The following is a 15180-nucleotide window of genomic DNA, read 5'->3' on the forward strand; positions in this document are numbered from 1 at the left end:
ATGACTTCCAGAAAATGGCTTTTTAAAAAGTTTTATTTCAAGAACTTTGTTGTTTACTCTTATTTCAAAAAAAGGTGGGTCAAAGTACAAAAAAAAAAAGTCAGTTGAAATAAAAGCGTAGGTTTAGAAATCACAGCGGCAGAAGCAATGTACAGACAGCACAGACAAAACAACCCAACGTATGCGGTTCTGTTCAGGTTCTTTGCTTATTTTGTGGTTTCTCCCTCCTGTACAAAATACATCAAGGCATGCCATGAGACCAGAGAAAGAAAGCATTTAACAAATGGTTACAAGAAACAGACTCTGTACAAGAGGAGGTCACGTTTCTTCCCCCGCCCCCCGCCCCCCCATGCCCTCTCTTCTTGCTCTGCTTCAGGTGAGGTCATTCTGAAGACAGTTCACCTCCAAGTCCACCTGGTCACCTTTGCCACCCTCGAGCTTGGGTGACATGGAGTTCTGGATGTTAAATGACTCCTCCTCTTTCAGGCAGGACTTGAGAGCTTCCTGGATTTTGTGGGGAGCACTGGGATCATCCTGGAAGAGGGAAAAGGGTGAGGGAGGGGCGGGAAGGAGACGGCGGATAGAGGGGATCAAAGAACCATCCCAGGCTTTGGAGAGAAGAAAGAAAGAGACTCTAAGATTCGAATGAATCAAACGGATGCCTTTGCAGCCACTTTCTAGGAAGGTCACCCTGAAAACTACATGTCCTCTGGCTGAGAGGACAGAGGTGTGTGTGCCCCTGACCAACAGGAGTTTATCTACCAAGAGATGCTAACTTAAAAGGTGTTTCCTCAACCCACGCCCAGGTGAGTCCCCCTGCCTCAACAGGCCTGTTGTCCTTCGTGTTGGATGGGACTCCCGCTGCTGGTACACCATCCGTTCCTGACGGGCACCGAGCCCTCCTGCCTACCTGGGTGTGTGTGCTGCCTGCAGCCCTCGGACCAGCTCCGGACCCGGACCTGAATTTACTTGTTGCAGGCTTTCAGGAAACCCACAGCAGTCCACAGTCCCCCAGTTCTGCATTCTGAGCCATGCCCTGCCTTCCCACGGCTCTCTTCCTTCAGGGCTGTCTGTGCATTACAGGCACGCCTCATTTTCTTGTGCTTCATAGACACCGTATTTTTTTTTTTTTTAAATACAAATTGAAGGTCGGTGGTAACCCTGGGTTGAGCAAGTCTATCGGCATCGTTTTCCAACACCGTTTGCTCATTTCCTGTCTCTGTGTCACACTTTGGTGATTTTCACAATATCTCAGACTTTTTCATTATTATTGTCATGTGATCTGTGATCAGTCATTACGACTGGTTGGAAGCTCAGATGATGGTTAGCATTCTTTAGCAAGAACGTGGTTTTAAATGAAGGTATGTACACTGTTTTGTTGGCCACTTACTACACTACAGTATGGTGTAAACCTGAATTTTGTCGGCACCGCAAAACAACAACTTTCCTTTTATTTGCTTTATTTTGCTATTTATTTATTGTGGTGGTCTGGAATGGAACCCACTATATCTCGGAGATGGGCCTGCACACCCATGTGATCGGCGGGTCTCAGCTCTTTCTTAGGCACCCCAGATAGCTACTGTAAGTGCTTGGAGGTCTGCTGATCACAGGCACGGGTGGTGAGAAGAGTAGGGAATGTTGCTCTCTGACCAGCTAGCTCAGAACTTTCTAACTTTAACCACTTCTGCAATCGAAGGGAATCATCATGCTTTGGGAGCAGGGCCTTCTCCGTACAATTGTGGTGAGTTCTTGCCCATGCTGACTGCTACCGAGTTTGACCCTTACGGCACTGGGTCGGGGTACTGACTGGTTGGAAAGAAAGCAGAGAAAGTCTCCAGGCTCACACAGGACAAAAATCACTGTCGCCTCTCCCAGCCTCACTTAGCACTTTTCCAGAAGACTCTCTTGAACTGAGCAGTATAGTAGAGTTTCAAAGACCTCAGGAATGATTTCCAGACCACAGGGGAACACATGTTCCCTGTTCCCAATGCCACAAGGGCCAAAAGAAATGAACTTCAGGGCACCTGGGTGGCTCAGTGGGTTAAGCCGCTGCCTTCGGCTCAGGTCATGATCTCAGGGTCCTGGGATCGAGTCCCGTGTCGGGCTCTCTGCTCAGCAGGGAGTCTGCTTCCTTCTCTCTCTCAGCCTACTTGTGAGCTCTCTCTCTGTCAAATAAATAAATAAAATCTTAAAAAAAAAAAAAAGAAATGAACTTCATACGGTATTGAGGCAGATTTCAGGTCCTTGGTATTTTCTATCATTGCTGGGAGAGATTTAGAAAAAAAAACCTTCAATGACACACATCTAGATGTAGTGAGATGGAAAGAGCTCCCTGATATGTTAAGTATGTATATGCACTCACACACACACACACACACAGGCTGTGTGGAGAGGGAAGCGGGATGAGGAAGAACTGGACTTTTCATGCCATGTACTTCTGTGTTGTCTGGGGAGAGACAATGGGCTCAGAAGCTTGAGAGCTGTGCCTTTAAAGATCCCAGGCAGAGCAGACTGCATCACAGCAGATCTGCAGTAGGACGGGATGGCCCGTGCCTGCCAAGCCTCTTACAAAGATGGGACTCACTTTCATGCTGTTCAACACCACCTCCCTCCGACTGCCCCACCCACCGCCATCACACCGTCTTTGGGGGCAAACAGGCTTCGTGTGAGAAGAAGTATATTTAGGGGGCACCTGGGTGGCTCAGTGAGTTAAAGCCTCTGCCTTCAGCTCAGGTCGTGATCCCAGGGTCCTGGGATCGAGCCCCGCACCGGGCTCTCTGCTCCATGGAGAGCCTGCTTCCTCCTCTCTCTCTCTGCCTGCCTCTCTGCCTACTTGTGATCTCTGTCTGTCAAATAAATAAGCAAAATTAAAAAAAAGAAAAGAAAAGTATATTTAGGGGTGCCTACAGACATGGGCATCAAAGCTGTGAGGCCAGGAAGGTGGGGGCCCAAATTAAGCATGGCTCCTGGGATCTAGACAGATGAGAAAATGGATTTCTGGGCCAACAGGTGGGATGAGTATATTCTAAAAATAAGGAACACAGTATCCAAACGATGCTGTTAGACAAGCTAAGTACTTCCAACAAACAGGGCAGGAGAGGGAGTATCTGAACCAAGACAGAGCTACACTAGCCCAAGCGTCTCCGCCAGAACTGGACCCTAGCGAGCCTAGGGTTGCTGATTCCTCAGCAGAAGGCCCATCTGCCTGTGAAGTGCCAGAAATCCCTCAGGGCAAGGGAGCTGGCCCTCTAGTTGGCCCAAGTCCTGGGAACTGCTCCGTGTTCCCCTTCCTGGCATTCCACCCCAGCCAAATGGGTATCCCTCAGGCCAGGAGTGGTGTGGGTTCAGGACTCGAGTCCCACTTGTCCAGACACAAACCTCCCTCAGCAGGGGGCCGAAAGAAATAGAGTCTCGGAAGGAAGAAAGATTGAAATGGGGAGGGAGTGCAGAGAAGCACGAAGGGGCACCACAGAGATGCGCTAGTAAGGAATAAACTGAAATCCTGGAAGGTCTGTCGAACCTTGGGAAGAACGTGTCATATCTGTGACATTCCATGGACAGCACGGCTGTGAGATCCAACTGGGCGGCGCGTGGCATTGGCCTGTGGATCTCAGGTGACATTAGCCACGCTGCACGTCCCACACACTGGCCATTGCTCCTGGAGAACTCGCAGGCCTCCACAGCACAGGCAGAGGAGAACGGGCTCTCCCTTCCCTCCTGATGCTCCTTTCAGGGGCTGGCTGTTTGGCTGCACACAGGCTCACAGGCTCCCACAGCCACCGGCTCGCCTGCTGCAGAGCCCAGGTGAGGAGTAGCACTGGGCGACTGCAGGTGGGGAAGGAAGCGCCCGACAGGGCTTCACTTCGAACTAGTGTGGCAACTGTCCGAACCGTCAGGGCCCACAAGGTCTTGAATATGATCAAGTCTGACTTGTAGGCTGGGTGGAGAGAATTAAGAGCTGAAGGGAGGAGATCCGGGGGTACACACCCTGCTGGACAGGAGAGTCATCCCCTCTCACACTCAGAGCTTTGGCAGAGAGGACAGGATGTCCCCTGGGGCACAAGTTGAGGGCAAGATGCCAGGTTGACACAACCTGCCAGATACAGGAGGGGCGGGAGACCACCAGAGCCTCAACTTGCCCCTCCACTGAGGGATGTCCTGAGCACTACCCAGACTGCCCCTTCTCAAGTCCTTCTCAGGCAGAGTCCCCCAGGGTGGACCAGCCCCTGCTCTGCTCCAGTTTTAAGCCTTGTGGTATTCTGAACTCAAGGTCAGTGGGAGCCTTACTGGACAAACCCCGTACTTTCTACAAAGTTGGGCCAGCCAAGGAGAACTGGAAACCTTGGTATTGGCTCATGCCACCGAGACCTTCAAGAGGTGCTATTTCCTTCCCCTCCCTTTTTGGGAAGAGGAAAGTTGTCTGTCTACACCTGGGATGCCAGAACAATGTACGCATCAGAAACTTTCCTAAGGACCCTTGCTCTCTGGACAAGGAATACCCTGCCTGTAGGAACCACCATACAAGGTCTGGCGGGCGACCTCACACGTACAGTGGAACCAGGAACCACCATACAGGTCTGGTGGGCTGCCCCATGCGTACAGCGGAACCAGAAGGCCCCGCTAGGCCATCTTTTGCCAGCATTCCACAAATGGTGACCACACGTGTACCACCGTGTGGGGCCGAACGAGGTAGGGATGGAGTGCATGGAGACAAGGGAGGTTCCTCCTGACCTCAAGGTGCCTCTCTCGAGGGCTGGTTAAAGTGCTTATGAATCCGAACGTTTACAAGACGTTTGGCGTCCTGGGTTATTAGAAGGTCTTGAGTGTATTAGTATCTCGGTGCATACCCAGTAAAATCGTATCTGCTTCTCTACCCTTTGTACCAAAGACTTTAACAAATTATCCTAAACTAACCTCTTCGATTTCTTCTTTAAAGTCGACCCCTTTCCTCCTCCTCCACCAGGCCAAGTTCTTCCCTGGGGTTTGGTGAACAAGGTCACGTTTACTGTTAATCTCTCTTTCCCCTCCTGGGGCCACACCATCCCCATCTATCAGAGGAAAACAGTGGTCTAGTTCCGTGCTGTCCCCACAGCAGCACAAGCCGCTCTTCCATGAGCTTCCCACCCGCAGGCAGCTCGTGAGTCTGAGTTTCACTCCCTTATCCATGTATCGATGCCTTCACCGTGTGGTACGGGGCCTGTGTCACGTGCCGAAGTCCCAGGCTCGGATGTGACATGATCTGGAGCTTGGATGGTTTCTGCTTTATTTATGACATTTTCTCTCACAGTACCCAGTACTTTCTTTACTGGTGAGTGTGGTCCAGAAGACACACTAGAAGGCCAGGATCTTTAGAAACTGCTCGACTGGGACCTTCTCTTAAATCTCAACTGATACTTACGAGCCCATCCTCCCAAGAACAGAATTTACCCCTAGACTTATTATTACACCAGTGCTCTGTGCCCTCCTCAGCCTTAACCAGTGTAAATATGCCTCCCTGGACAGTGTAAAGGACACTGGTCCAGCCATCCCGAAGAGCAACCGCCATTCACTTCAGTGACCACAAGGACATTCCCTCACGACGAAAACAGTCGTTCTTCTCCATCCAGAAAGCAGAAAGACACGGGGAAGGAAAAATCGGACTTCCAAAGTCTAGATAAAGCTAAAAATCCCGAATCATCCTGGAAAAAGTTCTTTGGTACCACCTATAGCTGCCTGTCAAGGAAGCAGCGGGCCATCCCTGTCCTGGTCCCACATCACCACCCAAACTGGTCTCCCCACGCTCACCTCCAGAGCTGGGAGGAGCCGTTCCCAGCTCGGAAGTAGCCCAAAGACAAAAGCAGTGGCCTGGGCAGGCCTATGGATAAGGGAGAGGGTGGGGAAGATGAGTCACAGGTGACAGACAAGTCATCACGGGGAGCCAAGGTGCAGGCATGTGGAGTGGGGAAAGGAGGTTACAGAGATTGTAGCAAAGTTTCCTTACGTTTGGGTGAGAGCCTTCGGCAATGGTGGAGAGGGAGAAGTTATCGTTGTGGAGTTCAGACGGGGTCCGGAATTTGCTGGTTGGGACAGACGAGAGCAGGGAAAACGTGAGTGCGACGATCGTGGCCAAGCCTGCCCAAAGCACCGCGGGTCAAACGCTTATTTCATCAGACACCATGGACCGTAATAAGGAGTGCCGTTATTTGCTGCACCGCGGAGGAAAAAACTTCTGCCCCTTAAACCGTGACCCAGGAACTTTCTTATCACCTAGAGTTTTTATTATATACTGGAAGTGGATAAAGCGCTGACAACGGTATGAACAGCTCTGGCCAGGACCGCGACTGCCAGGCGGTTACAGCCACATCGTGACTGCCATCTGGCCAACAGTGATGATAAGCTGCCAGTGACTGTGAGACGCAGTCCAATTTCAGAGACGCTAATATGTGGGGGAAAGGCGCATCTCAGAGGCAGTACACCGCAGCAGTATCTGTAGCACACGGAGGACGTGGAGCGTGAGCCCAAAAGCAAACGAGCACGCACCGGGAAGTGAGGGTGGCAGGCTCGGAGCTGAAGGTGCCACGGGGGCCAGGCTCTGTGCGGAACACAAAGCCTGCTGATGGAGGAAGGCCTCGAACGTGGCCCTGTCTCTGGCCACCACTCTTGCTTCTCCACCGCCCTGCAGCTGCTCCTTCTCTTTCCTGGCCTCCTCAGCAGCTACCCTGGTAGGTGGTCGCAGCGTGGCCCTCTCCTCCCCCTGCCACCCAGGGTCCTGGCTGATAAGGACATGCACGGATCCGGCCCGCCTCAGCGCACAGTCACAATGGCAAAGCCCCCGCGGCGCCGGGACGGGTCGCTGAAAGGCTCCCGGCGGCCGCCCGCAACTGCACAGTGCAGGAGTTCACCCAGCAAAGGAGCAACAGATGGTCTTTTGTCCTTTTCCCAGGATCCCAGGGAAAGTACTTCGGGAGCATTCTCTGCAGGGAGTCTCGGGTCAGCGGGGGAGGGGAGCCAGGGGGCAACAGGTTGGGGGGGGGCAGTTCTACATCAACTGTCTCTCGGGCCCCTGGGAAGCTGAACCGCAACCTCCTCCTTTTGTGACTCCCGTGACACTTCAGAACATTCCTTACTTTGCTCAGGGACAGAGTGACTCTCTCACAGTGCATAAGGCCACGGCCAAGTGTGCAAGCCTGGACTTAAAGGGAAACACGTGTGGATCTCACATGCACACAGCCGTCACTCCTCTGCTAAGAGAGAAGCCGGAAGGAGACTCTATTCCCATCTGGCCCTGAAAATCCACCACAGAGGAAGCCTAGCCTAGGCCCCTCCACCCCGGAAACTCTACTTAGGAGAGGTCAAGAGGACTGCCCTAAATCCCTTGCACTTCTGTCTGGAACGGGCGCGGACAAGCTGGGCACGGCAACGCGCTGCCCAAGCCCTTCTCTCCAGCGTTGAGTCAGGAGGAGTTGGGCCTGAGGGACGGCAGGTCTGAGGGAGCTGGGGTTACCCCTCGCAGTTTGCGAGCGAGATCCTCACACTGGCCGCGGCCGGCAAAGAGCCCGGGAGCAGGTGCAGTCGGCTGCGGGAGGACTGAGCGCAGTAACGTACATGGGGGACCACGGCCAGGAGGGCGCTGGGTGCCTTTCCCTTAAGTGCCCTCCATCACGGGGCGGGGCGGGCACAGGGACGGTGCCGGACGGTGTGCCCCAGGGGCTCAGGCCCTACCACAACGCCAGCACGTTCTGTGCAGGAAGGGATCAACCTGGGGGAGACTCTGGGATGGACAACACAACTAGGGAGGCACAGCAGGTGCCAGGAAGCCCCCTGGCCAGATCCCCGGGTCAGATGGCGGGGGCAGCCGCAGGGGCGGGGTGAGGCTCGTGGACTCAGACTCACTTGGTCCTTCGCAGCTTGGTGTTCTCCGTCTTGAGCAGATAGAGCTTCTTGGCGAAGAACACGGTCATCATGAAGAGCAGGAGCAGGACGAGGGCAGCTGAGCCGACGGCCACGCACATCACCTGGAAGTCGGTGATGATGGACTCGCAGCGCATCCCCTTGTGCCAGATGTAGTCCTGCGTGTTGCACCTGGGGCAGTGACAGAGTGAGACTGAGGGGACAGGCTGGCGGCCACGGCAAGGGCCTGGCCCCTTCGCCCCACATTCACCTCAGCAGCCCGTTCCCATGAGGGTCTAGAGCAACTGGGGTGGAGGTTCTGCGTGACCACCCCACGCAGTGGGCAGGACCGTGCTGGGGTCCAGGACATAAACGAGACAACCGGAGTGCCGAGGGACGGAGTGAACAGGTCACTCACGTGACTGTTAAGGGACTGCATGGAAGGGGGGTGGGAACCCTGGTTTTCTACCTCGCAGCCTCAAGGAGGACAATCATAGGATTCTCTCAGCTCCCCTGCTCTTGGCTCTGGGTGAAAAACAAGATTAATGGGACCTTTGGCTACAAAAGTAGTCAACCCACTCTACCCGGGAAAACCTCTCCTGGTGTTCTGCAGTCGCGTCTAGTTCACGAGGCTCCCCAGACGCTGAAATAGAAGGAAGTGACAGACAAGGACGAACACAAAGATGGATGTGTAGTCTCCTCCTCTCTCTGCAGCCCCCCAAATTCTGCCCCTAAAGCTTCCTGTCCTATTACCATGAGAACGGTCATGAAAGCACAGTGAGAATCAACCCTCTGGGTGGGTTTCAGTCCTTTTGTTGAGTGACTTTCTCTTGCCCTTGGGGACATTCCCAGGCTCCAACTCTTCCAATGACATTGCTGTTTCCATGGGAACGAGGCTGCTTCAAAGAGGAAAGATGTGGAAGGATACAGAGGCAGGCAAAGGAGGGAGGACATGAACCTCAGGGTGAATGACAGACAAGAGAAAGGGGTCCAGAAAAGGGGAAATTATGCCTCGCCTCGGAGAACTGACTACTCCACGCCCGAAACAGTGTGCAGAGACATGACTAACAGGAAAGTCTTTCTTTTCCAACGGACGCTCTGCAGTCCTGGGAGGCTATCTGTCTGAGGGCAGTGGGCAAAGAAGATCCCACTAACCCACGGTTCTAGAAAAGTTCTGCCATAGCTCTGCTCATTTCCCTGCAGTGGGTCAGGGTGACAGAGACAAAGGCGTGCTGCAGTCTGCAACGGAGGGCTCGGCAGTCTCCTGTGAGTGGAATGCAAAACAGTTTCTGAGCCACAGCCGAGCCTGGGCATGCACAGCCTGAGGAGGGATCTCTGGGAGGGAGGACCGAGTGTGCCCCTGGGAGGGAAGGTGAGCAAGGGGAACTGGTGGGGGGACTTGTGGAAAAGCCCTCTGAGGCGGGACCCACTGGAGGATCCCCTGTCAGCACAGCCAGGCAGCTTACTGAGGACAAGCTTGCTTTCTCACTTGGGAGTCCCGAGAGCTCCAGGAGCTTCTGGGAACTTTGCTAGCTCTCCAGAGGCATCGAGGGCTCTCCATTTCATGCGGTGATGGCAAGACTACTTTGAAGGTGAAAAGCCAGGCCTCCAGCAGGATGAAAGACAATGATTTCACACAGAGATTTCAGAGCTCCCAGGGTAAATCCCACTAAGCATCACTATCATCCCACTAACCAAAGCTTGAGGAGCAAAATCACAGAGTTTCCACATACTTCTGGTAGCCCTTAGCCAACTGGCAAGGTACTGTTGCCATAATGTCTTGATGACAGTTCCTCCTTTTAGCAATGACTGGACAACTCCAACCAGAACTGTGTAGACACATTCTATATGACTGACCTTAATCATTTCATGATCGCTTATAGGAAAGAAGGAACTGGAAGTCAAGCTTTAATTTAAGCCAAAGACACAACATTCACACTTTCTATATATTATTTTTCTACCGGAACATCAAGACCTGCAGAATTTGAATTCTTCACATACCTCCAAAAAGACCAAGAAAAAAAAACATCAGGAATGACACTTAGAGAAACACCTAGATTCCAGAAATGTTCCTCCTAGGACCAACAGAAACAAGTCCCAGAGCAATCTGGGAGTCCTACTCCACTTCCAGTGCCTGTAAAGGATGGAGACAAGCAAACTACCCAGATCACTGCTGACTCGGGATTCTTCCAGAATAAGCCAGTGAGCTCTCCAGCAGGTTAATGACCTTGCCACGAGGGCGGGTGTATGATGTATTCCTGATGAGGCATGGGATGCTGGCTGCAGACAACATCCTTAGAGACACTAAACTCTCGGGGTCTTTAAAACATTCTGTGCTGGAGGACAAAGATCAAGTAGAAGGGGGAAAAGCCACTACCCAAAGTCAAGGAACCCCACATCTGCTATGCCAGGAAAGATCCTCTGCCTCACTTGACCTACATAAGTGGCTGCTCTTGGGGTCTGCTCCTCACTGTGACTCTATACGTCCGTCCCCTACAGGTGCCCTGTGGGTAGACAGAGTCCACCTCCTACCACACATGTGTCTCAGAGGGCATGCTCAGAGGCCTTCTTTCCTCCAGAGCAGGCTTATAAGCCTACTCTTTGTGCTACTGCAGCCAAAACTCTCCAATGGGACCCCTTGAGCCAGTAAAGGCTGCTTTCCAAAACCCTCAGAGAAGTCCCTTCATTTTGCCTTTATAGTTTAGTGCTTTGGTATAGGGCACACACTTGGAGGAAATACAAAATCTTACTTTGGGGGACTCTCTCCTATGATGTCACAGGAAGTACATTTAAGAAGTGACTTCCTGTGAAAGATACCGTGTGAACATCTCTTGACCTGGGAATCCCAGGAGCCTCTTGGCTTGGCAACTCACTACCTCTTGGAAGCTGTGCCCATCATGTCCTCCTCTTTGCTGAGTAGGCCTCACATATGCTTTTCAGTTCTTTTATAAGTCCCTGTGCACCTGCCTGCCACACCCTTACCTGCAGAAGGCCCCTATGTTCTCCACCAGGTAGCACTGGCCGCCATTGTGACAGTAACTTGGGAAGAGGTCGCACACTGACCGGCAGGAGCCGTTATGCCGCACGAAGCCGCTGCGGCACTCGGTGCCATTCTCGCTTGGGGCCAGGTCCCTGCCTGGCTCTCCTGGGCGGGGCCTGAGGGCGATGCTGCTGCCAGGGACCATCCCCAGAGTATGCTGTGGGGGGACGGCATGCCACCGACTGGTGGGCTGGCCAGTCCCAGGCCCCAGACCAGGCTTCTCAGTGGGCACCAGAAGGTCACTTTCATCTACCAGGTCTCCACCTCCTGCTGCATCCTTGTCATCCTCCTCTTCCTCCTCCTCTTCCTCCAAGTCATCATAGAAGGATGTAGTGGGGTAGAAGTCAGATTCATCAAAGGGGGTGAAGTCATCGTATAAGTCAAGCAGGCTCCAGGAAGGGGTCTCTCCCCCACTATCGGGGTGGTGCTCTGAGGTTCCTGGCGACCCCGGGAAGCTCTCCAGGTCGGCACCACGGCCCTCGCCATCCAATCCTTCGAAGTAGTCGATGTCAATTATATCTGACGCCGGCTGGGGCTCCAGTGTGCCCTGAACGGGGAACGTGGGCTCTGGCCCATGTGGGTCATGTGTGCTGCCTCCCAGGTTCAGCCAAACCTCTAAGGGGCTCTCCTTGGGGAGTTCCGGGCCTGGGCTCAGCTTGTCGTCAGGAGAGGGGGAGGGTGGTCCGCTGGCCTCTGTAGCCTCGGGAGTAACAGGGGGCATCGATGACTGTCCCAGGGCCTCCTCAGGAGCCGGGGGCGTGACTGGAAGGGCCTGGGTGTCGCCGCTGCCCGCCTCTGCGGTCACTCCACCCAGGCCCGGGCTGTCGGCCTCCAGCCAGGCGGTGCCGGTCACTGCCGCGGACGCCTCCAGTGCCTCCTCTGGCCCGGCCCCAGGCCCCACCACAGCCGGCTGGCCGCCAGGTGCAGTCCATGAGGTCTCATCCTCCCCAGCAGCTGGTGGGCCGGCCCTCTCCCGCGTGCTGTTGGCACGCGGCTCCCACTCCAGGACGCTCTTCACCTGCTCTTCGGCCTCGACGGCGCTGCCAGCCTCACGCGCTGTGGGTGGGAGGGAAGGAGCACGACGTCAGGGCCCCGCGCCCCGCCGCAGCTCGCTCTCCCGGCCTCCCCGCCCACCCGAAGACTCCAGGACCAGGTTTCCCAAAGTCACGCCCCACCGTTTAGGCCACGCCCCCACGGCGGGGAACACACCCAGCCCCACGTTTCCCGCTCAGGCCCCGCCCCTCAGGCGTCACGCCCCGACCCCGACAAGGCCCGCAGTGTAAAACGGGGCGGCCCCCACCTTCGGCCCCAGGCAGAGGTTTGACCCTCAGGACTCCACCCCACCGCCAGACCCCGCCCCGAAGTCGCACCCTCAAGGCCCCGCCCCACTCCAGGCCCCGCCCTGAGGTCGCATCCTCAGGGCCCCATCACCTCCAGGTCCCGCCTCGAAGTCGCACCCTCACGCCCCGCCCACTCAGGATCCTCCCCCAGCCGGCACCTCTGCCCACACACCCGGGTCGGGGCCGACCCCCACCCCTCGGCCTCCCCCCAAGTACCCCACCTCCGCGCGCGCCCCTTCCCCCGCCTCCGTCGCGAGCAAGGCGCTGCCCCGCCCCCTTGCCATAGCTCGCGAACTCCGCCTGTACCCGAGGCCAGCGGGACCCTGGCCCAGGGTAGGTGCGAGAGCCACTGGGGTCCCGGTCGCAGTCGGTACCTACCCGGCGCGGCCCGGGCGGCGAGGACCAGCGTGGCCCCCAGAAGCAGCAGCAGCAGCGGCGGCGGCCCCCGGCCCGGGCCCCCGCCCCCGGCTCGGCCCATGGCGCGGCGCGCCGACCGCTGTCCACGGTCTGCCCGGCTGGCTGCGCCCTCGGCTCGCCGGCCGCCGCGCCTCCCGCCCGCGCTGCGGCCGTCTCAGCCCACGGTGGGCAGCGCGAGAAGCCGCATGCCGCCGCCGCCGTCCGCCGCTGTCCCCGGCGCGCCGCGCCTCCCCGCCTCCCGCGCCGCCGCTGCCGCGCTCAGCGCCGCCCCCACCCCGCCCGCCGCGCCCGCCCCGCCGCACGTAGCTCTGACGCCTGCCCTGCTCGGTCCGCCTGCCGTGGACAGACAGACCCCCGGCTCGGGACGCCGAGACAAACGGACGTGGAGTAGCGCGGGTGGGTGCGGAGCACAGCGCCGCGCGTGGCGTTAGCCGACAGGTGCACGGGCGGGAGAGCTGCGGGGCTGGCCCGCCCTCCCCGTGGAGGGCTGGCACGGCCCCCCCCCCCCCACCTGCGAGGAACCCACCCGCCACGCGGCGAGCACGGAGGCGGGGGCCCAGACACCCGCAAGTTCGGGGCGGGGCTCGGGAGGGCCGCAGGGGGCGGGAGCCCGAGCTCGCGCTGTGGAAATGAGCCGAGTCCGGAGCGCACGGATCCTCTCGAATTTCTGCGCCAATGCCGTGTTCGGGGCGGGGAAGGGTCTCGGGGACGTCTGCGGGTGCCTACGGGGGCGGGGCAGGCGCGGGCAGCGCCAGGCAAGGGGGCGAAGCCGACCGCCCAGGCTCTAATCGGATCAGACCTAATCCGTCCACAGCCAAAGCTCAGACCTCGCACAGCCAGGCGGTCCACAGCGCATCCCAGGGGCAGGGGGCGAGACCCTTCTGAGACTACAGCTACTCCCGCCTTTCTTCTCATTTCCTCGGGGCAGCCTGGGCAGGGCCCTTTAATCCTGGCCCCTTCCTCCCAGGATCCATCACCACCCACTCCCCCCCATGTGTCCCAGACCAGCAAACTCAAGGCCCTGGGCTGACCCAAGGAACCAAGATCGCAGCCTAGGGACGCGCGGGCTCCAGGAGCGGTGTTAGACTAGTGTGCGGGCTGACCGAAGCTCAGTGTTCAGCCAGGGACCCCTCATCCCCAGAGACATGCTTGGTGGGGAGTTGTGGCCTGGTCCTGGTAGCTTATCCCGCAAAGCAACCACCCACCTCCTGGTGTGTTATTGACCCAAATGACATTCGGGGTCACCACCTTAGATGTGACACCCGTGGTATTTGAGAGACACTCCCATTTCTGTCTCTAGGGAGCCACATAGGTAACCAAGTTGGAGAATCTATCTCACGTCCTAGTGCGTGTCTCTGGATGGCGTTCCCTTGGTTCAAAGTGTGTTCCTTTCACAGACAGTCCTGTGACAGCAGCCTCTTAGGCAGGCTGGTGTTCCCTGCCCTCCAAGTCTGCCTGGAAAATGGGCTCAGAAAGCTCGGTTCCATTACCTCTCCCCTCTGCGAAGCCTTCCCAGCCTCCCGGTGATATCGTCTGTCTACAGCAATTCCCCACTGGACTGTGGAGCACACTGAGTGCACAGGACCAGGCGCTGGGAGGTTCCAGAAGGGCGGGAGAAGCAAACATGCACCAGGGACAACCAGATACTCCCACCACAGAACGTGGGTCTGGAGCTTCCTGCAAAGGGGCTGACTTTGTGAGGTTCTTTCCATGGCTTCATGCTGCCTCTGGGGACAGTATATACCGGTTTGGAATACAGCCTTCTCTGAGCAGAGGGCCAGGCTGGGCTTGGCACTTGCTGGCTGGCCACAGAGGCACTAACGCACCCTCCAACCCCATCTCTGCTTCCCTTGTCTGTGGCTTACCTCCATATTTTCTTTTTTGGCCTATGTACAGGTCTGTGTTCCTCTACTTGGGTCTGACTCTTGGGTGGTGGTTGTGAGAGTGGAGACGTGCCTACCTCCTCCTTCCCCAGGCAGGTCTGTCTGGGAATGAGGCCTCACCAATGGGGCCTTGACAGCTGGGGCATGAGGACCATTCCCGTGTTTTTCACTAGGAAGTTCTGAATGGGACCCTTCTCCCATTTCTCTGTTAAAACTCCAGCTACTCCAGTTTCTCATTTTAATATATTTTATTGAATATTTAAATATATTCTTTTAAGTTCAATTAAAAAAAAACAATTTTTAGGTAGGCTCCATGCCCAATGTGGGGTCTGCACTCACCACCCTGAGACCAAATCACATGCTCCACCCTCTCAGCCAGCCAGGCTGGCTTCAATTTAATTTTTGAATTATAACACGCATATTGTATAAAATAAAATATGAAATGTCGCCTTCCTCAATGACCTCCTTCCCTAACTTGGGGACAAATTCTTTTAACCACTTTCTTCATTTGGGATCCTAAACCAATGGTTGCCGTTCACATTCATTCTGATTCCCCCTAGACCTCAGAACGGAGCACGGCACACCGGGTTTGGAGACGCCTCGAGATGAATGGAGAAGCTCATCAGGCAAT

The 15180-nt window shown here is 56.0% G+C and overlaps 1 protein-coding gene across 1 annotated transcript; it reads right to left on the reverse strand.

Annotated features, from left to right (window-relative positions):
• Nucleotides 1-222: 222 nt before the first annotated feature.
• Nucleotides 223-12883, reverse strand: CSPG5 (chondroitin sulfate proteoglycan 5). Its single transcript, XM_045989635.1, has 5 exons — nucleotides 12628-12883; nucleotides 10852-11965; nucleotides 7873-8061; nucleotides 5981-6056; nucleotides 223-534 (listed from the first exon to the last, which is right to left on the reverse strand). Exons 1-5 carry the CDS (start codon nucleotides 12725-12727, stop codon nucleotides 373-375), a joined length of 1641 nt encoding a protein of 546 aa, XP_045845591.1. The 5' UTR covers nucleotides 12728-12883; the 3' UTR covers nucleotides 223-372.
• Nucleotides 12884-15180: the final 2297 nt, after the last annotated feature.

The sequence above is a fragment of the Meles meles genome, chromosome 20 (assembly GCF_922984935.1).
Source record: "Meles meles chromosome 20, mMelMel3.1 paternal haplotype, whole genome shotgun sequence".
NCBI lineage: Eukaryota > Metazoa > Chordata > Mammalia > Carnivora > Mustelidae > Meles > Meles meles.